General features: G+C 40.3%; 1 protein-coding gene across 4 annotated transcripts in view; it reads right to left on the reverse strand.

Annotated features, from left to right (window-relative positions):
- Positions 1 to 12,524, reverse strand: part of LOC137327928 (nucleobindin-2-like) — a 49,557-nt gene that overhangs the window by 11,353 nt on the left and 25,680 nt on the right. For 2 of the 4 annotated variants that reach the window (XM_067993871.1, XM_067993873.1), the window contains exons 4-8: positions 6,588 to 6,714; positions 5,494 to 5,597; positions 4,989 to 5,174; positions 3,660 to 3,750; positions 1,857 to 1,915 (exon numbers count right to left, since the gene is read on the reverse strand). In XM_067993871.1, coding sequence (XP_067849972.1) covers positions 1,857 to 1,915; positions 3,660 to 3,750; positions 4,989 to 5,174; positions 5,494 to 5,597; positions 6,588 to 6,714 — 567 coding nt within the window. Of the gene's footprint in view, positions 1 to 1,856; positions 1,916 to 3,659; positions 3,751 to 4,988; positions 5,175 to 5,493; positions 5,598 to 6,581; positions 6,715 to 12,524 lie in introns of all 4 variants that reach the window. The other 2 variants (XM_067993869.1, XM_067993872.1) reach the window with 1 other exon arrangement.

Below are 12,524 nucleotides of genomic sequence, written 5' to 3' on the forward strand. Positions count from 1 at the left end.
GCTGGATGATATCAGAGACATGGGTGGAGGCCACTGGCAGTACATCCCATCAATGGCATAATATCAATGTAAAAATAATACCATTCGGCCTCAGTCACTCTACTTGCGAACACACTTGAAGACACGCAGTGCCAGTAGAAGTGCTTTCATGAATTATTTAGTAAATTGTAAGTTAGGACTTTTATAGGATAATATGCATTAAGTCTTTAGCATCTCCACTCAATTTCAACAGATCAATAGCAAACAGATCAATATATTCCATCCTTCAATTATGTAAGTGTGGGTGTTGAAGACTCCTGATTTACATCAGCATGAGGACCAACAATCAACATTTGTAAAAGCATTTAAGAGATATCAACATATTGCAGTGTGGTCACAGAGTATGGGTACCTTTAGGGGAAACTGATAGGGTCACTAAGCAACAAAGGAGACATTCAAAAAGAAAAATATTCAAAGTCTGGAGGCAGGGCAGAGAAAAACTACAAGGCTGATCCCTAGCATCAGAGAACTGAATTATAAGAAAATATCTGAGAAACTGGGGCTCCTCAGCCATCACTAAGAGAAGATGGAGAGAGGAGGAGGAAGAGGAGAGGAGGACATGGGGCAGGAAAAACAGAAGTGGAGAGGGAAAGAGTAAGGAAGGTTGGGAGTGGGAGGGTTTGGCAATAAGGGAAGTAAAGGCAGGGATACTATCACAACACCAACAAGCTCTGTAAGCAAGGGCTGGTAACCTCTTGAGTAAGGGGGGGGGGGTCCCAGCAGAGGAGGGGCCTGCCAAGATATTTATTTGTCAGAACATCAGGGGATGTTATCAAGAGGGTGGGAGTTGTGTCATCAACCAGAGGAATTCTCCCATACATTTGTGGAGAATCACAATAGGGGAGGTCAGGTGAGAATCAGGACTTAATACCAGACCATAGGACTTCACAAGTGGTGGGGCGCTAGCATACGACAAAGTGCTGAGCATGGGCCATGTGTCACCTCTGGATTCAGAGACCCAATATAAAAAAAATCACCACTTCTATATCCAGTGGCAACTACTGTTTTGGACCTAATGTTCTGTGACTATTGTAAAGGCCTTCAGTGCCATCTACTGGCAACCAAAGGTATTAAGGGATATGGGCCAAAGGCTGGTATATGGAGCTAGATCACAGATCAGCCATGATCTTATCAAATGGCGGAGCAGGCACGAGGGGCTGAATGGCCTACTCCTGTTTCTATATCTACTGTATAACAGGTATCGCTGGTAAATCTGAACACCTATATTGAATTTTCTCAGGTCAGGTGACATAGGAGTTTGCAATATTTTGAAATAGAACGTGGTGACCCATCTACATTTTGAATATATTACTAGCTGGTCTCCCATGATGTCGCACCAGCAAGTCAAGAACAAGTGCTATATTCAGGTCAAGCAGGGTTGGAGGGCAGGTGATTAATTTCATTAATGCAGGATGTGGGGTAAAGGAGTGTGATCATTCCTGCAATTGGTGTAATGGGACTTATATTCACCTAACTACTCCTGTCATTAGAAGATGGAGCTAAAAAATATAAAAACCACACATGCACCCTCCAGTTTGTCCACCCTAATAATGAGAGGAAGAACCCAATGAAAGGCACGCGGTATTAAATTCACTTGTAGAATGAGTGGGAGGTTAGTGAACTGGTGACAGGCATGTTTTTCTCGTCCTGCAATAAACACTGTTTCACCAGCAGGACAGGTGCCTCCAAAACACCCAAATCTCCATTCCAGTTGTGAATTTGATCATTGACTTACAAATTTAACCTACTCTTGCCTGTTTTAGTCTAAAAATATTGTCCCAATGTTTTCCAAAAATGAACAGAATATTGGTTAATACCTCTTTGGTAAATAGGGCTTCCATCTCCTGCTCATCCAAGAAACCATCACCATTGGTATCTGAGAGGAAAAATATCTCTTGCAGTTAATTCTTCAACAAGTATACTCCATAACCACACAAACAGAAACTTGTGAAACTAATGTCCTCACCCTCTCCTCAAAACTTTTCGAGCAACCTAATGGAACTTAGGGGTTGAAATCAATCTGTCCAATATTATTAATATATCAAAATATTTCTCTGTCTGCTATTTTAAAGATGTTAACATGTTTAAAATGAACAAGCTAACATCTTTGTTCAAAAAAAGCAGGCAAAAGGATTCTATATAAACAAATTAACATGTTAGTTACCACGCACATCATGATTTTAATTCAAGTGAGGATTTTACAGTTCCAAGTTCAGTCTCTCTCACAGTCATAAACACTACGACCCAGAATTTCTGCTAGATTGCTCTGGCTTTTTCAGCGCAATCCGACTGAATCAGCGCTGATCACCACCAAAATTTGGAATTATGCCGGGTGTAATTTGCACCCAACGTAATTCGAGTTTATGCGCTGGCAAAAAAAACTAGCCCCGCCTGCAAAACTGGCCACGCCCCCCGCTCGAAACAATGAGGATAGTGAGCTTCTGCCCGCCTGTGGCGTTTCGAGGAGGGTTTTAAAATTAAGCTAGTATTCTTAGGCGCAAAGGCACTAGTAGGCATGGTTTAAACATTGTTAAATAGTAAAAAAAATAAATTTACTAAGAAACTGACTACTATACACCAATGAAAGTAGGAAATGGTTCAGTATAGTATTTTTTTTTAATCATTTTCAGTGAGTTTAAAATCAGGTTACTCACAGGTGGAGGACTGGACACCTTTATTAAAAATGCTTATTTTTTTTTAAGTAATAAACTCATTTTCAGCTGTATTAATAAAACTGCACCAGGTTACCACCCTTAAATACATCAATGAATATTTTTGATTGCAAAAAAAAAGAAATGATTACGCTGTTAAGCTGAAAAATTGCATTGATTCATGGGTAGATTTTACATTTGTGATTATGTTAATGCATTTTAGCGGCAACTGGGCATAACTTGCGCCAACACAATTTACCGATAGCGCCCAAAGCAGAAACTCCAGGCATACATTTATAAAAACTTCTACCCATTGCAAAATTGCAGCTCACGACTGTTAAATATTGACTTTAGAAAAATCTCAAGACACATAAAAAGGGAGTGGTAGTAATCTGCCTAGTGCAATACCGAGCCAGGAAGTTCCAAGGTTTGATTCGATTTCTGGTCAGTGCCGAGTTACCTGATCTCAGTCAGGGAAGCAGTTATGTTGCTACAACTGGCCTAAGGATGGGATGGGGGAGCCAGATTTCACATTCTAATGTGTGTCGGCGTGCATCACAGATGAGGAGAGAATCGAGCTCAGCTTCGATGCTCACCACAATCTTTGGTCTCGTACATGAGGAATTGCCATTTGAACAAGGCGCCATGCAGTTCCTAAAGCCATACTCCAAACAGGAGATGCGACTTCAAGAGAGATGGGGAGAAAAAACAATGGCCACCTGGGCCTGGTAGGAAAGAAAAAGGAAGCCAGCAGTTGATCGATCAGCTACATACATTACCAACCCAAGTGGTGATAATTTCTCCACACCAGGCCTACTCTATTCTCAAAACTGAGCTTGAGCACAGAAGATTCAAGACCAAGGGAAAATGTGTTTTACATCAGAAACACCATCTCAATTGCTTGGTGCTCTCACAAGTGTTATCTGGCCCAGATACCTTAGGCTAAAAAATGATTGGTCACAGTCTTACCATGTAGCTTGAAGAATGTCTTAGCATCAAAATCTTCAGGATCAAGGCCATCGGTTTCCTCCCAGACTTCTTTCAATTGATCTTTGCTTCCCTGAGAAAAATAAGGCACACAGCAGGTAAAAGTTGTTCAGTGTTAAAGCTGTAGCACCTAACGGAGGGTGAAATTATAGGTATTTTTCCGAATGATCACCAAATTCTGTTCACATGCAAGGCATTTTGCAGTTGGAAAAAGTACGGTTTAGTAAACAGTCACACAATTTCAAAGCAGAGGACAGGCTGTCAATCGCTGTGACATGTGGGAACCAAAGTGCAAGATACAACCGAGGTTGAAAAAGAATAGGAGAGATGATGAGGTAAACCAAGAAACAGTGGTTAGGTGAAGCAAAGATTATGGATTTTTTTAAAACCCAGATTGCAGGAGAACAGGAAGATTGAGGGTGTTAAAGAATTTAGCATTTCTGAGGCCTCAGGAAAGATAAATTAAAGTAGGAGACTATACAATGTCTTGATTTTCAAGTTATTGTAAGCACTGATTAAAACTGAAGGCAGTTTATCAACAATGGATTAAGCCCCATCGCAGCATCCTGCCCACTTTAACCTTTATTTCTTTTCTATGAAAAATGAATTAGATGTGCAACGGTAATAACGATTACGGTAAAAGCAATGTGTATTAGAAAAAGATCATTTTCATCACTTCAGATGTTGTATTGCTATTCTGACTATTGGTGAGCAAATGAATGGACGACTGTGTATCTTTATGTTATATCACTCTCACCGCTTCCATTTCTCTTACAACATACACTATTCTACCTCCAAGAGGATACGTTAGCAAAATCGAAACCCATTACACATCTCTTTATTTCCCCAAGAATTCAAAACTGTGGAACTCATCTTCCTCAGTCTTCCCTCCAGCTTACAATCTATAGGTTTTTAAAACTAGTAGCACAATCATTACTTGATTCATCTCAACTTCACTCCTCCTTTTCAACTTAAATAGTATCCTGCCCTATGAGTAGGGCAAGTGCTTTTTTCACCCTGCAATATCCTATGAATTTTGACACTTTCTGTATGCAGCGTGATTTGTTACCCAATTACCGCAATTTTGCGTAAAAGTCCCAGAGGCAGTGAAAATACTGGTACCAGAGAGGATCCAAACAATTACATATTACATGCCACAACAAGTCACTTGCCCTAACTTTGGGCCTTGGCCCTTCACCTGGTTTTCTCAATTTAAGAAGAATGTCCAATTTAATTCAAGCTAAGTTAGCAAGAACCCCAACAGCAATACAATCTACTTTTCTTTCCAATTTACAGTGAGGTTTCTCTTACTGGATGATTAATTTTTGGGTGATCCTTGTGTTTCTTTTTCATCTCATCATATCGAGCCTCCTCCTGTTTCTTCTTTTCTTCATCTAATGTTTTTAAATACTCCCTCCTCTCATGTTCCTTCAGCATCTCGTATTGTTTAAATTCTTCGTGCCGTTCTTTGTCATAGTTTTCCAGATCACTGGTGGCCTGTGTGTATTAAAAACAAATCAAACCAATTTATACTGCACTAAGCACAATAGCCCCCAAATTCCTGGTGAGGCCTGGGAATGAGGGCAGAAATGGGAACATTATGGATTCCAGAGCACAAGCAGGATGGTCTCTAACATAAATAGGACATTAATAAATACTTTGAAGGATCAGATTCACATTTACATAATGCACTGCAAATTAAACAAACAGAGACTGAACATACAAGGACAACTGGAGCAGCGAAGGTGAAGGAGATTTAATAGAGGGTTTTTAATATCATAGAAAATCTGAGTCTGGTACCAGTGTTTCCACTTACAGTTTTAATCAGTAATTCCAAATCCTCAGGCTCAAAGCTATGGGGGTTTTGGTGATTGAGGTGCTCGAATTGCTTCAGCAAAGCGTGATGGTCTATTCCTGCATCTGACAGGTTAAAGAGAAAAGAGATTAGTTTGCTGCGCAGACCGTCAACATTTAAATTTAAAAAGAAAAAAACACCGATATTGATAATTCTTTGTAACTGATGGCAGCATTTTCTCTAAAACAAAGAACACAATTTAAAATTTAAATGCACATTTAAAAATTTATAAAATAAATATATCTAAGTCAAGGTACAACTGTACCCAGAAGTGACAGCCCAGTTGGTTACCATAAGAAACTATCCACTAGAGGCCATGTATACATTCTGAATTCAATAAACATTCCATGAGTTCAGCAAGTTCCTTTCTTCTGGGGTCCTCTGTTCAGATCCAGTTCAGAACAAATTGATTTGAGATCTCCTCTGTCTGATGGCTGTTAAGACTCATAACTAATTGGTCAAATTCACCCCAGGACATACCAGTCATATTTCAATCAGTGATCAACAGTAACTGTCTTTTTCTGTCCAATTTTTTGAATACAAACTCAGAAGCCAATCATGTGTAAGAACTGACTTATCAGTAGAGATCACCAATGAAACAAGGATGCTTTAGCATCAAGTGTCTGTTCATTCAGCTTTTGCAAACCACCATCTGCAGTTATTTTTCCAAGCCAGTAGCCCTGATAGGGTTATCTGTATTAAGGTTATCTGTATTCTCCGTTTAACCAAAATTATCCAACAAGTTGACAAAAAAAAAGGGTATTAGACGTCATCATAATTATAATTTGAAGGGCCCTGCTAGTGAGACTAAGAACTGGATGTTATACACCAGTACATTAGTGGGAGTTCAGGATTTTACTCCATCATTGGGGTAATGTGGGAGTGGCTCTACAGGAAATCCAATTGACAAAACCTGTTTAGAGAGTACACTCGATACCATCTCTGGATGCAGAGTGAACCACCATTTTATATTCTAGCTCGAATGTCCTTCATTCTAACAAAGACGAACATGGTGGAAAACAAGACAACGATCTGTTTCTATACAGTACCTTTACCTTGTTGTGCATCTATTTTAGCCTTAATAAGCATCCGTAGCCGGGACACCTCCTGTCTTTTCAATTCATCCAATTTAGTTCTCACAAGATGACTGACTAGGTTTAGTTCTTTAGCCAGTTTTCCACTCTTCATTAAAGAAAAAAAAGAGAAAATCATCAGAGAATCATCCAAAGAACCAATTAAACATCACAAGGATTACAAAAGTTTTACTGATGAGGGAGGCAATTCAGTCCCTCTGGCTCATCTTTCCATAGAAGACTACAATTCCCCCCCCACCACAGCATCCAACGGCTTGTTGAATTACTGCAGAGTCGTTTCCTCTTCTACCGATTATCCACTCATTCTAGGTATCAAAATCGCTCTTTGTGAAAAAGTTCTGAACTTGACTTTTTCCAGTTTGTACCCATGCACTGTTGCCCCCGCAGTCGTGGTCTACCTTGAAAAAAAGTGCTCAGGATTAATTTCTTCTGTTTTACTTACTAAATTATATACCTCAACATTAAGCATCACATGCAGAAAAGAAAATCTGGGAGGGGATCACATGCTTATACCAGGACTCACTGGATTTTCCTTCCATCAAAATTAATTGAAGGAGAGTTCTGTATGGGTTGTGAAATCTTCCCTGCTAGATTTTCCTTTCTGGACTCCACCCAGGCAATGCTTAAAGCCCAGGCAGTAAAGACAAAAGATCTACCCTTTAGTTTTTCCTAGCCTTTTCGCATAACTTAATCTTTGAACGTTACCTCACTGCACCACTTACACTTCAGTGACCAGAACTGAGCAGAGTACTCAAGGAACAGAGTACTGTACAGCTTCAGCATGAATGTTTCAGATTTATACTCTACCAGTTTGGCAAAATATTTCAGCATTCCGCTTGCTTTGTTAATCAGTCCTCTGCAATGATTGGACTCATTCACTAAGTGTGTTTCCCATTTTCTTTCTTCCAATGCACAAGACCTTGCACTAATTTGTATAGAATTTTATCTGCCATAGTTCTACCCAATTGCAAATATTCCTCTAATTCCTCGTGCTACCCCCACCCCCCCCCCCCCCCCCAGGAAATTGAATCAGCTTTGACGGAGTTTCTGAATCTAGGTCATTTATGTAGATGAGAAAGAGTCAGGGTCTTAGTACCAATCCCAGTCACCCGATCCAGCACAGCTCTCCAGCCTGACATCACTTTCCTAAATAGCAGCATCTACTTCCTCTCAACAATTCCCTATCCGCCTCCAACTTTTACCAGGATACCCACCATATTCAGCTTGTGCAGAAGCCTGTCACAAAACTTTATCAAAAGCTTTCTGGAAGTCCAGCTATGCTATGTCACAGGGCTTTCCAAAAGTTAAGGAGATTGGTCAGATAGGACTGTTCCTTCTTAATCTGTATTGGCTGCCATTTACTAGGTTATTTTCATATAGGTCCAATTCATAGCATTACAATTCAAGTGGGACATACACAGTTCGTGCTCCAAGTGGTCACATCCTTTTAAATTTCATCTAAAGCATGATTGTCAGGTGCCCTCATTAGGCTATTTCTTTGCACAAAGCCAAAACTGCAACAGAGCCTCAGATGAGTTGACCACAAAAAAGAATTGTGCGCAATCAGCACACTGCACTTCTGGCTAATTTCATGCTGGCACCTAACCATTCTGGACTACATTTCAAAATATACACTTGTAGCTCTTGTGGCTTGTGTTAATCTGTTCTTATAAAAGAATGCTTTTAAAATCTAACTTTATATAGGGAAGAATTATCCACAATAATGTTGGTCTTCATGTACACATTGTAATACTGCTTTTTAAATACATGGAAGACTGACTTCACCAATACAAATCTAATGAAGAACAATTTGTACTCTCATTAGGTTGCCAAAATGTATTTTTACCTTGGTTAAGACACAGCATTACAATATGTAAAACAGCACAATGTCCTTTCATCCCCAGAATTCTGTTTTCAATCCAGCTCACAAAAGTGAGATGAAAATTTCCTGTCTGCTGGCTCTAATGGAGCTCCATGAAATAAGTATGGACAGTTCTAATAGGCATGCATCTAAAGTAGAAAGTGATCCTTATGTTTACACTAACTGGCAATCTGTCACAGACCTACAAGGGTAGCTAGTGTGAGAAACAGAATGATTTACACTGAAGTTGGGTCAGAGTTATTTTGTTGAGGCAGGGTAGCAGGAGCTTTAATCTTCATCTAACAGTGCTGTAACTTTTTTTTTAAAATTCGTTCATGGGACATGGGCGTCGCTGGCAAGACCAGCATTTATTGCCCATCCCTAATTGCCCTCGAAAAGGTGGTGGTGAGCCACCTTCTTGAACCGCTGCAGTCCGTGTGGTGAAGGTTCTCCCACAGTGCTGTTAGGAAGGGAGTTCCAGGATTTTGACCCAGCAACGATGAAGGAACGGCGATATATTTCCAAGTCGGGATGGTGTGTGACTTGGAGGGGAACATGCAGATGGTGTTGTTCCCATGTGCCTGCTGCTCTTGTCCTTCTAGGTGGTAGAGATCGCGGGTTTGGGAGGTGCTGTCGAAGAAGCCTTGGCGAGTTGACCCAGGACAGTATGCCATCGATACGGTCTTCCATTCCTCAGCTTGGACATCCCCCCTCACGAAAATTCCAAATTTGAACTTTTTTAAAAAAAACCTGTATGTATGTGTTTACTTTTGTTTTTAAATGACAGTTATATCATCCAGTCGTCTTCCAATTATTTTCCCCATATCTCCTGAGGGCACCAACTCTTGCTGGATACAGTTCCAATAATGCGGGTCACCATCTAATACCTCACTCATGTGCCCATTTCTTCATGTGCAAGCCTAGATAGTGAGTGGTGAACAGCTATTCCATAACAGGGTGGGGGGGGCGTACAGTCAAGCCTATAATCCTGTCCTCACCTGGTGATGACACACATGTTCCACCAGGAGTGACTACAATAGCGATTAGGACCAAGAAGCCTGAGTGATCATGCCTTTCTGAAGGACACCGAAGCAGGTACTTTCCAACCAAGGCATCTGCTCGTAGGGTGGCTCTTATGTCCATGAATCAAGAGTTTGTTGAACAACAGGCCATCTGACATTAGGACCCAAAACAAAAACAAAGTCTGAAGTACAGAATTTCATTCAAAACATGAAGCACACAGCAGCTGACTTCCTAAAATGGATTTATCTCACTGCAGCTTCTTTTAAAAGCATTTTCCACAAAAGTTTACTAAAAACACAATCCCATTTGTATGTTTCATCAGAGCAAAGGCAGAAAAAAAGCATCACATATTCCCTCTCCCAATACCCACGTTATGAATTGGAAGTGTTACCCATAACTTTTCCAGTGTTTATTGGGGGAGGGCGGGGGTGAGGGAGGAAAGTGGGAACATAAAGTAATTTCCTCGCTTTCCTCATCACTGATGTATGAATTTCAAAAGGAGAGATTCAGTCTTAGTGAATAAATTAATCTGTATTTAAATCAGATCTTCTGTCTAATACTGCCCTTGATGATTTCATATCCTGTGTTGCCCCTGCTGTTTTTTTCCCCCCTTAAATAGCTAGTACGTTGAATAAAGAAGGACCGGTACAGGTGGTTGAAAGGAAATAGACTCTTAACCAATGGTCCCACAAACCATCCCAGACCCCACCAACACTCAGACTTAGCTATTCCGCAGCAGAAAATGTATTTCAGTCAAATCACCAGGGGAAAAACAGCAGTTTCCTGTTTAGACAGTTACGTACTGACAAGAACAAGCCTGCACCCTACAGTCATCCCAACAGGACTACGAGAAAATCTTACCCTTACCCCAAACATAAGTTTAGTATAGAATTTGCTGCCCCAAACCCCACCAAAAAATATATAAATTTATCTAAAAAAGGTTTGTAGCTAAATTGATAAGTAGTTGGAATCTGTCCCGTGGAATATAGTGATCTCATATTGTTACAGTGTAAACCTCTCATTACAGCCGATATCAACATTTTATTAATCTAGTTCTGTGCTGTATTGAGAATTTACAGTCGGACAAAGAAAAAATGGTAAATTTTACAATTGGCGAATTTTCACGCATAAACCCAAAATAAAACGAATGACAACACCAGTCTGCTCAGATAGTAAATAAAATGTTTTTGCATGCTGGAGGGGAGGAAGGCTCTGTTCACTAGATTATTACAGATGGTACCACTATCTGCACAGTACAAGCTCCAGTTTGTTCAATGCAGATCAGTTTGATATATTAAGTTTATATTGGAAAACAATATCAAAATCATGCTTTCCACCTCTTCCTTAATTCCTCATTCCAAACATGCCTATAAAATTAAAGTGAGATACAAGTTATCTGACATTAGTGACCAAAACGAAAATAAAATTCCAAGTACAGAATTTTATTCAAAACATGAATAATCGCTTCGTGGAACTGCTTTATCTCACTGCAGCTACTTTTAAAAGCGTTTTGAACAGAAGTTTATATTTCCTCACTATCCTATCTGCATACCTATATTCAGATAATTAAAAAAGTATCCATCTATTCCCACCTCCACTTTGTGAATTGATACGCTTGGAAGTGTCACCCACATACCGAAACAGTACTCAGTAGAGAGAATAGCTGCAGCACAAACAAGTATGCACTACATCTGTTCACCAATTGCAGTGGGATTGTAAATAAGTTGCTTGGAAGCCCAGCTTTGATTTTGTTACAAGCAGTGCAGAGAAAATCTGCCCTCCTGATTAATAAAACTTTTACACACATAAATCTATCTTGGAACCCACTGTTAAGCAGGATGTTAAGTCAAGAGTTCCAAGTTTTTCCCTGTTTGTAAGCTCTGCTTTATATTTTAAAAAACAATCTTAAAAAGGCATGTATGCATAGAAAATACTGTACATCTCTGAACAGGCGAAAAATTCTTCAAGACGACATTGGTAAATGTGCTACTTATGTCTGATATATATTTCTCTCATTTAACGTTTCAAATCCAGAGACAAGCTTCCCATAGCTACAACATTAACAACTGAATATTTTAAAACTGAACATTGCAACTGTTTTATTAACACACAACTTGCATTTATATAGCGCCTTTAACAGGAGCGTTATCAGACAACATTTAATACAGAGCCACATAAGGAGATATTAGAACAGGTGACCAAAAGGTTAGTCAGAGGTAGTTTTTTTTTAAAAAAGGAGTGTCTTAAAGGAGGAGAGCGACATAGAGAGGCAGAGGGGGTTAGGGAGGGAATTCAAGAGCTTAGGGCCTAGATAGCTGAAGATATGGCAGTCAATGGTGGGGTGAAGAAATCTGGAGATGCACAAGAGGCCAGAATTGGACGAATTCAGATTTCTTGGAGGGTTGTAGGGAAGGAGAAGGTTACAGAGATAGGGAGGAACGAGGACATGGAGGGGATTTGAACACAAGGATGAGAATTTTAAATTCGAGTCATTGCTGGACTGGAACCAATGTTGTCAGCGAGCAGAGAGGGATGCGGTGCAAGTTAGGATGTGGGCAGCACAGGTTTGGACGCGCTGAAGTTTATGGAGGATGGAAGATGGGAGGCCGGTCAGGAGAGCATTGGGACAGTCAAGTCTGGAGGTAACAAAAGCATGGATGAGGGTTTCAGCAGCAGATGAGCTGAGGCAGGGTCACAGTGAGGCCATATACAGAAGTGGAAGTAGGCGATCTTGGTGATGGAGAGGATATAGGGTTGGGAGCTCAGCTCAGGGTCAAATAGGAAGCCGAGGTTGCGACCTGTCTGGTTTAGTCTCAGGGAGAGCGATGGAATCAGTGGCTAGGGAACGGAGTTTGTGGTGGCCGAAGACAATGGCTTCGGTCTTTCCAATATGTAATTGGAGGAAATTTCTGCTCATCCTGTACTAGATATCAAACAAGCAGTGTGACAAATCAGATGCAGTGGAGATGTCAAGAGATGTGGTGAGGTAGAGTTGGGTGTCATCAGTGTAAACG

Source organism: Heptranchias perlo, chromosome 12 (genome assembly GCF_035084215.1).
Source record: "Heptranchias perlo isolate sHepPer1 chromosome 12, sHepPer1.hap1, whole genome shotgun sequence".
Classification (NCBI taxonomy): Eukaryota; Metazoa; Chordata; class Chondrichthyes; order Hexanchiformes; family Hexanchidae; genus Heptranchias; species Heptranchias perlo.